Source organism: Haplochromis burtoni, unplaced genomic scaffold, assembly GCF_018398535.1.
Source record: "Haplochromis burtoni strain Fernald_Lab_line unplaced genomic scaffold, NCSU_Asbu1 Contig_404, whole genome shotgun sequence".
Taxonomy (NCBI): Eukaryota; Metazoa; Chordata; class Actinopteri; order Cichliformes; family Cichlidae; genus Haplochromis; species Haplochromis burtoni.
This window is the reverse complement of record NW_024582765.1, coordinates 39,160-50,228: the sequence shown is the minus strand read 5'-3', so window position 1 is coordinate 50,228 and position 11,069 is coordinate 39,160. Positions and strand designations below refer to the sequence as shown.

The 11,069-nt window shown below is 43.2% G+C and overlaps 1 protein-coding gene across 1 annotated transcript; it reads left to right on the top strand.

Moving 5' to 3' along the window:
• Positions 1-1,165: 1,165 nt before the first annotated feature.
• sh3bp5lb (SH3-binding domain protein 5-like, b) lies at positions 1,166-11,057 on the top strand. Its single transcript, XM_005944985.3, has 3 exons — positions 1,166-1,574; positions 1,792-1,854; positions 9,789-11,057. Exons 1-3 carry the CDS (start codon positions 1,359-1,361, stop codon positions 9,951-9,953), a joined length of 444 nt encoding a protein of 147 aa, XP_005945047.1. The 5' UTR covers positions 1,166-1,358; the 3' UTR covers positions 9,954-11,057.
• Positions 11,058-11,069: the final 12 nt, after the last annotated feature.

Genomic DNA, 11,069 nt, shown 5'->3' with positions numbered 1-11,069 from the left:
ACGTGGCATATATAAGGGCCCATGAACGGTTTTCATTAATTTATAGTCTGATATTACATTAGATTGGTATTTTTTCTTAATTTTTCGCCCTTTCCAGACACGCTTTGTCTTATTGGACCCCTGTATGTTTGAGCTACAATGGAAACTTAAAAAGATCTATAAAAGGATGTACAGTTAAATGACATCTGATTTAACTCCACATGAACACGTGAGTAATAAACATCATGTGTTATAAATATAATGCAGCCCACCATCTGCAGTATTCACTGCAGGTTCTGAACCCGCAAAAGATTGTTAGCCAAGTTACATTTAACCCAGTATTATATCTATGTATATTAAATATCATGATACAAATGTAATTTTTAAAAAATTACTGTGATTGTGAAAAGAATTAAACCAGGAGAAGGAAGAGTGGGCTGTAGTGGGGTGCCATAGTCGGTGCAATGTGACTGGCTGGCCTACCGTTAGTCAGGCGCTGGTTTGTACTAGTAATGTGTCGGTCGCGAACGAAATGGCTCTTAGAGCCGACTCCTTATCGCGAGCCGTGGGGTTTTTTGTTTTTTTTTTCCTTCTCTCACTTTTTTCCGCTTCACTCTGCACACGAGCCTTGTGTGGAGTAAATAAATAAAAGTATATTTACGGTGGCCCCTAGAGACAAAGCACGTCCGAACTCTGAAGCACGTAAAAACCCCGAAGCACGTACAAACTCCAAAACGCGTACAAAAGACAACAGAAGTGCTCCAGGATGCTAGGCGCAGTGTTGAGCTTTTGTTACCTACTGGCTATGCAAGCCAGCAAGTACCAGCGACCGGATTTGGTGTGTGGTAGTAACAGGTAAATGAACATTTTTTTAAATTATTTGAATATATATGAGTGCATGTGTATAAATACACAAACAATACACTTATGCTTTCAATTGTGTAATTTAAGTGATCTAGGTAGCTCTGTTTTGGAAGTTCAGTTAACGCTAGAAATGTGTTTTGTAGTTTGTACATGCTTTGTCTCTAGGGGCCACCGCATATATTTATATATAAACATATATAAATAAAACCACTTTTTTTTACATTAGTAATTCATTTTGTGCATAATTTTATATTGTTGTTAATAATAAATTCATTAAAGCAACAAAACAACCTAAAGAGCCGGTTGGGAGCCGAAAGAGCCGGGTCTTTTTAGTGAGTCGAGCCGAAAGAGCCGGTTCTCTAAAAAGATCCGGAAATCCCATCACTAGTTTGTACACATACTCGTACTCAAAGTATGAGTACACGCGGGGCGACCTTCCACTGCCCTAAACACTGACACATTATTGTACCGGGAGGTTAAATAAATATCACAGCAGCCGAACGACTGGGCCGCCCATGGAGCCTGGGACCTCGCGTGAAACTCTGAAGCGTGCAGGAAGCCCCAACCCGGCCGGTCTGCGGGAGGAGACGCCGGGAGAAGAGGCGAAAGGCGGAGACGGCAGAACCACGATGAGAAAGCAAGTGGGAGCGGACTGTGGGAATGATGGAGAGTCTAACAGCCAGATTAAAAACGGAGAGGAATACGAGGAGGAATTGGACCCAAGAATTCAGGTATGTTGCTAAAGAACCGTTTCCCTCCCCGCATTAGCAAATGCGTCATATTTCCCGAGCCAAACAAAACTACGATAAACGCCGACCGTGCATGGCAACGATCTGCTCCTGACACAGACCGACGCCTGGGTCAACCCCATCTCCTGTCTAACAATATTTCCAGCTGTCTGGTTGTATTCTGCTTTTAAAACACGTCGTCTTTCCCGTGTGTTTCCAGGAGGAGCTGGAGCACCTCAACCAAGCTAGCGAAGAGATCAACAAGCTGGAGCTGCAGCTGGATGTGAGGAGGTCACAGTAAACCTGCGGACACCCCAGCCCCCACGTAGTTTTGCGTTTTGTTCGTACATTAGGGTAACAAAACCCGAGACCCCATTGCAAAGTAAAAGCGATCTTAAGGTGAATGTAATTTCAACATTACCCAACACTAAAGATATAATATATCATGAAATAAATGATAAATATGAAGAATACATTTTACTTGAAATCAGCAGTATCCATGCTCAAAGAGTCACTCAGTCTGTGCAAACAGGTTTCCATATATTAACACTGTGAAGCACAAGGAAAACATTTCATTAGGCTTTTACTCACTAATGTTCCCCTGTCTGTTTCTCTGTTTTTCTTCATTCTGTACTTACCCAGTCATCTGTTAACTCTTCCCTGAAATCTCTGCAACGTTCATTTTTCCTCAGCTTCCACCATTTATTCCTTGCCTCTGCCTTCACTCGCTTCCACTTCTTGATGACCAAAGTCATCCTGCAGACTAACATTTGATGCTTCCTAGGTACATTCTCCATCTAGCAATCTTCTCTTTCAGATTGCACCTTCTCCATAGGATGTAGTCCAGGGGTCCTCAGTCCCAGTCCACGAGGGCCGGTGTCAACACACCTGAATCACATGATTAGTTCATTACCAGGCTTCTGCAGAACTCCAAGACACGTTGAGAAGGTAATGTATCCATTTAAATCAGCTGTGATGGATCAAGGACACATCTAAAACCTGCAGGGACACTGGCCCTCGTGGACCGGGATTGGGGACCCCTGATGTAGTCCAACGTGTAGTATCCTCCTCCTTATAGATCATCCCATGTTCCCCCCTCTTCTTGAATCAAGTGTTCACCGCAGCCATTATTTCCATCCTTTTGGCAAAATCCACTGCCATCTGTCCTTCTGCATCACTCTCCAATCCAACACCTCCTCATCAGTTGTGTTACCTTCATCTCCCAGTCCACTCAAGTCTGCTTCAATCACAAATCTCTCAGTCTTGAAGACACACTCCACCCATTCATCCATCTCACTTCCAAATTCCTTTCTCTTCTAACTGAAATCCAACCTGTTGGGCATACGCACTGAAAACATTCAACATCACCCCTCATGATGCTGTCTGACACTCTCTTAATATCCACAGGACTGTTTTCATGCACTTCCACACTAACCCTATCCATATCCACGTTTAATCTCTTGTCCTTGCTTCCATCCCATCTGGTCTCCTGCACACACACAATATGTGGTGAATGGACTGGTTATAGTGCTTTTCTAACCTACTCAAGCACTCAAAGTGCTTTATGCAACATGTCATATTCACACCCATTCATACAGGCACTGAAGATCGCTTTTAGAGGACTTTGGTCTCAGTTTCTGTTACTGTAATGCCTCGTATATAGTGAGGGCTGGCTTTACTGTGTTTCCTGAAGTGGGGGACATTTTGGTTCCCTTGGCCAGGACACCCACTCCAGGATGTTGGATCTTCAGGAGTACTGAGATCCAAAAGTGGCCAGTGGTATGCTGCTCCCATAGTAATGGCAGCAGCCTGCTGCTGTTCTCAGAACGTTGCCTGCTGCTTTTGACTGGCCGGTAAGCCAGTGCTGGCCCGAGGTTTGTTTTTTGACCGTGCCCACAGCTAAACCCATCACCAACCACCCACCTCAGCATGTATTAACCAGGTCTGAACTACGGTGTTACAGACCGCTGGTCCCCCAACCTTTGTTATAATATATAATAATGACTACATATGTAGTAATTATTTCTACATCTGTGTAGGCCAAATAAAAAAACATTAAGATTAAATATCCAGTTTTATGTATTCACATTTGTGTAAGGAAATAGAGGGCATGTACTGTACACGCTTCATCATGAAGAGTGCACTATGCCTCGCTCTAAAATAAAAAGTCCGAACAGCGTAACAATTATAATACTGCTTGAAATGGCTAATGATAAATGGAAAATATAAAAACCCAAAACAGCTCTGTTTTTGCTTTCACTGGGGCATATTCTGACTGTCCTCACACAAACACACACCTGCTGCTGCCTCTGTTGTGACTGTCTTCTGTTTTCCTCCACTGCTCTTTGAGCATTGTCTGTCAGTCAGTCAAGGCCGAGCAGCTGCTGTGTACTGGTTGGACCTGAAAGTTGACGTTTCATTTTTTTAAAAACTTTATTTAACACAGGGATCACTAAGGTCAAAGTGAGCGAGAGCTACTGCAACAGAGAGAGCGATGTGTTATTCACAGAGCGTGAAGGTGAGTAAAGAAGGTTGGCTTACTGGTTTGCAGGACGAAGCAAGGAAAGAGGGCAGGGTGGTTCTCAGGGTGAGTGGCTGAGTGATGCAATGAGTGGAATAGGATGTCCGACCTGTCTGCTCCTTTTCCAGAGTGGAGGTACGTGGTAGCGAATAGGAGGCCAGGCAGGTGAGATCCATAGTACTCCAGGAGGCCAAAAGGTAAGGGCAGCAGCAACTGACAGGTAAGTTGCAGGCAAGCAGAGAGTGAGTGAGGATGACCAGCATCAGAGGAAGTTGGTTCCTAATAGAGCTTAGCCAATGATGATCCAAGTGTGCAAACTGGAAACACAGAGAGCGCAATGTGCTGGACTGCACCGGCTTGATATGTGAGACACGAAAAGTGGGTTGACTGCATAGCATCGGGAGCGGCCTGAGTCTGACAGCTGATCACTGAGTCCATCTCGTATGGACCTATGTAACGAGCAGCCAGTTTTCTGGTTACCTGAGTGAGAATCAGAACACTTTATTAATGCCTGCGGAAATGATGTGGTCACAGTTGCTCCAAAACAGGAAGAAAAGTAACTGAATTAAGCAATAACATGTATTAAAAAGTGAAAAAAACAAACAAAATAAATGTAATGTATACAAATAGCACAATTAGAAATAACCTAGTATATTATACAAATTAAATGTATTTGGCTTCTGCTGCACTCAGCCGGAAACTTTAACAATGGACTGATACGAGAGAATTTATGACTGTGGGTTAAAAGCCTTGGTGCAGCATTTTGGACCACTTGAAGGTGATTTAAAGAAAACTTTGACAGACAGGAGAAGAAAACATTACAATAATCTAATCAGGAGGCGATTTCTTAAATGAACAAAACAGGAGCGGGTCACAGACTTGATATCAAAAACCAGAAAATGATCAAAAATTAATTTGATCATTTTAAAATTAAAATTTATTTTACCGTGGATGAGAAAGGACCCAGATGTTGTCTAATATGGGGCCTAATACTCTCTGGAGCAAGAATTGATTTCCTCCGTCTTTAAGGGTTATGTCTCACTGATGCTGCTGATGCTGATGTGCTCCTGTGACTACCCAGCACGCCATCACCGTCTTAGAGTCCAACTCCATCCCCAGGATATTACTGGCCTTGTCCATCCCTTTATTGAGATTTTTGGCTGACGCGCGTCGAGTGCTACGTTTGCTTCAGGCTTAGGTGGCACATGTTGCAACAGACTGCCTGATGTCCTTCTCCAACATGCCCCTCCAGAAACGGCGTCTGAGGAGACTTATGGTTCTGCTCACCCCGAGGTGGAATTCAAAGCTTGAAGAAAAACAGCTTAGATGTACAGGCAGGCGAGGTAGGCGGTCTGAGCCAAGTAAATCACAGCAGAACAAACAGCTGTGGGGACATAGCGGTGGCCAGGGGGACCTGAGCCAAGATCAATGGTCAATTTGCAGGCCTTTTCGGATTGTCTCCTCCAAATCCAACAGGTACGCCCAAAACTACAGGTGGGCAGGCTCTTTGGCTGCACAGGACAGGAAGTGAGAAAGTGTCCCGAGTGACCATATTAAAAATACTTGCACACTGGTTAGCCTCTCAAGCCTACAATGCCTGATCTGAATGTGTTCAGGCTGGGGCTCTGAAGGAGAGGGCAAGGAATTAGGAGCTGAGCGAAGGAGAATATATTACCATGGGCTCAAAGCTAAGCTGGCCTTGGCGGATGCTCTGGGGGTCGTGTAATTTTTTTGGCTTCCCTCTGATATGTTTTTTTTATCCCCTGTAACACTTTGTAACAGATTTCTGTCTTAAAAAGTGCTATATAAATACATTTTACTTACTCTCTTTTAAAAGATTGTGAATTCTGAGAGAGAAGGACACCATGGTTTGTCACCGGACATTAACTGATCAATCATCCGGTCATTCAAAGCTTGAAGAAAAACAGCTGAGACATTTATTTGGGCCAACCTGGTTTGGCTGCCACAGTCCGGAACTCGACCACAAATTGTGCTGCGTTACCTTGGCGGAGATTTAATAATTTCCTTGTGGAAGTTTGCTCAGACATGAAGTCAGTGAAAGTCCTCTTCAACTCATTCTAAAAAACATCATTTGGGTCAGAACGTAAAAAAGACTTCAGTCCACGCCAGTGCTGTTCCCCCCAGTAAGCTAACCACAGGAGGGAAGGAGGGCGACGAGCGACCGAAAGCTAACAAGCATCATAGCAGCAAGCCCCTACACTGTGCCAGCTCACCGGTGAATGGTTCCAAAACACGGCTGTGACCCCACGACTGTCAGCATTGCATCCCTCTTTTACCCTCTTTTTCTCTTCTGGACACCTCTTTCTTTCTTTCTTTCTGGATATGAAAAGAAGTTACAAGTAGCCTAGGTCAGCCAAACTAGAACTAGAAAAATGTCATTTAATAATTCAGTGTGTGTGCTAGGGGTGGGTTTTGATTATCGATTTTCCGATTCTAGCTTGAATAATGTGATATCAATTCATTAAAACCCTGAATTGATTTTTAAATATTAATTCATTTTGCCAGAAATGCCAGAATCTCGTGTTAAACTAGCAAACAGTTAAAACAGTAAATGAGAGCAGTACACAGATTCTGCACAAAGACGTAAACACAAAGCGCGGACAGGCTGACGCATCAGAATCAGTGAGCTGTCGGCTTTCTCACGACGGCACGTACATGGACACGCCATCGGGGCTGAAAGCTGAAAGCTGACAGCTCACAGTTTTGTCTCTCCAAACAAAGTTGACTGAACCAGCAGCAAAAGAAGATCCAAACTACGCTTCACGTCTCGTTTCACATAAACATCGTCATGAATTCCCTCTGACTTTTGCTGTTTTGCGTCCAGCACGATAAAATCACACTTCATGCACAGCTCTCTCTCTCTGTGTACTTCAAGAGCAGTTTCCCATCTCAAATCTCTGTTTTCTGCATTATTCGCGTGCTTATTATGCACAAGTCTACTGTTATGCACAGCGCTGTCGGCTGCTGTTTTTTTTCTTTTTAAATTTAACTTTCGACAAGAAAGCCTCATTTCTGCTGTTCTGTTTTTAAAATGATGCAAAATTGCATCTGTGCAGCTGTGTCTCTAATAAAACCTCTGTAACTTTGCTCTGCGTCACTTCAGCAGCATCAGGTAATGTTCAAATGTTGATTCATGGTTTTCTTCTGTTTTTGTTCTACTGCAGAGTATTATTAAGGTTATCTGCTATAAGAAGACAGGACACGAAAATCACCTTCATGTTTTTCTGTGTTTTATCCTCAGTTACTTTGACACAAAGGCCTCTGCTGTGATGCTCACACCTTTGATAAAGTCTCACAAGTGTCAGCTTTCTTTTTGTAGATATAAAAATATGGATATGAACTGATAAGTGATCAGAATTATAATATTTCTGACTGTCTGAGGTAAAGTTTCCCTGATTCAAATGGAGTCGATCGAATTGTGGATCGAATCGAATCGATTCTAGAAGTGAGTTACGATACCCAGCCCTAATGTGTGCGTTTGCGTGACGGTGTGTGTTAGGGTTGTAAAGACTTTTCTCTCAGGCTTTCTTTTTTTTGCAGACTTTGTCACAGCAAGTCAGATTGGACGCCATCAGTGAGAGTGCACTGCTGTTTTTGCATTCTACTTAGCCTACGTCCACACGTACACGGGTATTTTGAAAACTGAGATTTTCCGTTTTCGTTTTAAAAAATAATCCCGTCCACACATAAAGGCAGAAATGAAGGAAAACTCTGCTAGGAACATGCCAAAGCAGCAGGTGGCGCTAGATTCCTAACCGTGTAGAAATGTTGGCCAATCAGAAGTCTAGAAGCCTCGGTGGGAAAAAGTAAACAAAGCTGCGGCATAGAAGCAGAACCGAGTCGTATGTGTGGAGGGACAGTAACTGTGTGTGTATGTAAGCATTTAAACACAGTGTGACGTCAAAAAAGGCGCACACCTTTGACGCTGCGTTTTCTGCGTTTTTCTCGTCCACACGTAAATGCAAAAACTGAGTTTTCAAAAATATCCACCCTGGCCGGAGTTTTTAAAAATCTCCGTTTTCAGTGACCGAAAACGCCGTTTACGTGTGGACGATATGTGCAAACGCACAGAAAAATCTGCGTTTTCAAAAGTACCCGGGTACGTGTGGACGTAGCCTTAGTTCATTTTAAATTCTTGGCATCTTTAAAAGCATTATTTGCACACCGTGTTTCATCCAAATGAGACTTGTCTTATTTGCTGTGAAGAAAGCATCAAACTGGGTTATCTCAGTTCACATGGGTAGTATTGCATTAGCAGGTTTATGAACAGTGTTCACAACCCAAGATTTTATGTTCAATAAGTTTCTAAACTTTTCATGATTGCTGTGCAGCCAGTCTGTGGTCTAAGCAGCCAAGTGACTTTGTGGTCTGTCTTTATCTGCAAACACTTTGTGCCTCTTGGTATCCTGTAGTTGATCCTTCTATGACGAGCACACACTCACTGCAGATTTTTCAAAGTGCTCAAATTGCTCTCAGAGTGTCGAAGAAATTAATATCAATCTGTAGATCCATGCAGGCCTTTTGCAATGATTCAGTGTAAAAACAGATCATTGGATGTGCAGTGTGACAGCTTACATAAAGTCGTTTCCTAAGTTGTTCACAGATCAGTTGTAATGAGACTGACCCTCTAACAGCACTGCCTTAAGATCTGAGAACAGTGCTGACCAGCCTGAAGCAGGTGGTTGACCGTCTCGAGAACAGTGGTCAGCTGGCTGAACAGCTTCCTGTCAAAGCCCTTATATAAATCAGCTGACTACTGAGGCATCGCAGTACACCACAACAACAGGAATAGCATATCACTGGCCACTTATGGATCTTCTATTTGTCTCATATTTTGCATATTTGTCACATTTACTTAGATGGTTGTTGCAAGGGTGAAGAAAAGATTAAAGATCGGGGGACAGAAGTCTTGCATGGTTGAGTGGCTGAAACTCCACATACCCTTTGCACACCATAGCAATTATAACATTCATTTGAAACTGTTTTGCCTTGCCAAGTAATTTTGTACGTTTTTTGTCCCGTAGGCATAATTTTAATCTCCAGCTGCGTTCCATTTATGAAGCTGTGATCACTGCTTGATTAAACACTAATTAGAAACATTTAAAGAAGTGCTAAAATGAAGCCTGCTATGATTACTGCTGGATCTTGTTTTTTCATAAGAAACTAGAAATTCTCTTATTTTAAGGTAGGAAAAGCTCTACTACAGAACCTTTCAGACCACATATTTCTTTTTTGCTTCCACAGTGTCTTAATCTGAATTCTGTGAGTGCAGATGCTGAACAATTCCAGTAACCTATCCAAAGAAAATCTATGAGCATAGCAGAAGTACATTTAAAATGCTCATGGTTCAAAAGCAAGTGCATCTCTGACCATTATCTGCGAGGTGTTGCGTGGACGCTAGCAGCTATGTTATGTTTCTAAACTGAGGTGAAGGTTTTAGTAAAGGGTTTTTTTTTTTTAAGCGATATATTGAATGTCAATCACAGAACTTAGAATGTAGGTCACGGATATAACAATAAACCCCTTTTTCCCTTCTCTGGTGCCTGCTTAACCTACTCAAAGTGTTTGTACACTTGACTCCTGTCTTCCTGTCACAGCCCCAGATGCCACAGTGAGTTGTGTCAAGACTCACGGTGTGTAATGTAATGTGCAATCTTATGCGTGTGCTCCCTCAGGACGCCAGGTCGAGCTACAGGAGGATCCTGACTGATTCTGCCAGGAAGCTCAATGCCCAGGGCTCCCAGCTCGGTGCGTGCATTGACAAAGCAAGGCCTTATTATGAAGCTCGCAGACTTGCCAAAGAGGTATGTGTTTCTACTGCTCACAAGTCAACAGAGTGAGATATATGCAATCAGTTAGCAGTTTATTAGAGCTGCTAAGCACAAAGTATGGTAAATGGACTGCTTCTTATATAGCGCTGTTCTACTCTGTCTGAGCACTCAAAGCGCTTTATACAACTAATTCATTCACCCAATCATACAAGCACGTTTTCAAACTGTTTAGTGCTTCCTGTCTAACATTCATGCACATTCACACTCCGATGAATGCATCAGAGAGCAGCATGGGGTTAGTATCTCTCCCAAGGATATTTGGCATGCAGACTGGTGGAGCCTGGGATTGAACCGCCAACCTTCCAGTTAGTAGCTTACCTGCTCTACCACCTGAGCTGGGCAAGATATTCAAAAGGTGGGTACAGGTTACCCAATCTGGGACAGGGTTGCTGAGGCTTGGAGTTCAAGAGGTGGTTGGGCTGGTTAGGCTTTAGGCCTTGGGGCTGGGCTCAGTCAAGAAGAGCTACAACGACCTACCCACACGATGGTGAAGGTCACTGCCAGTCCAGGTCCCAGTTGAAAAACAGGCTGTAGGAACAGGTTGGGAAAATGCAGCTGTGCCCTGGAGGCAGCTAGAGTTCGATGCAGTGCTTTATTTCTTCAAAGAGATAATTGTGCATCAGTGTATGAAACATTTTCGACTGCTAGAGAAGCTCACCTCCTTTTACTGGGGTCATATCTTTAGCTATTGTATGTTGGCAATTAGCAGCTGATGTTCTTAGGTGAGGTACCCAGCACCATGTCAGTGTGGTGAAGGGCCATGGAGGTCCCAAGTTGTGTCAGTTTCAGTCCCAGTCATGGCTGAAGGCATAGCTATCTGAGACAAGGCAATGTGTGAGAAGGACCTTCCTTCCATCTACAGCTATATGCAGTGTAATGTGCTTTCTACAGCTTAACACAAGAACAAATGACTGTGGCAGAATATATCACATGAAGTCACATGAAGTCCTGTAAATGGTGATTCTTGATTAGTATGTATGTGACAGGGAATGGGAAGGTTGAGCCTTCTAAATCTTAATAGAGAGTATAACAGTTTATTTCAATGTGAATTTCATGGTGTGGAATATGGCCATCAGTGGATGGTGTGTTTGGCTGTATTTGACAAAGATGGCGCCGGTGAGGTCG

Bases quoted from the DNA above. Each gene is read 5' to 3' on its own strand.
- sh3bp5lb (XM_005944985.3), top strand. From the start codon at position 1,359: ATGGAGCCTGGGACCTCGCGTGAAACTCTGAAGCGTGCAGGAAGCCCC. The intron at 1,575-1,791 runs GTATGTTGCTAA...GTGTGTTTCCAG, and splicing joins AATTGGACCCAAGAATTCAG to GAGGAGCTGGAGCACCTCAA. The intron at 1,855-9,788 runs GTGAGGAGGTCA...GTGCTCCCTCAG, and splicing joins AGCTGGAGCTGCAGCTGGAT to GACGCCAGGTCGAGCTACAG.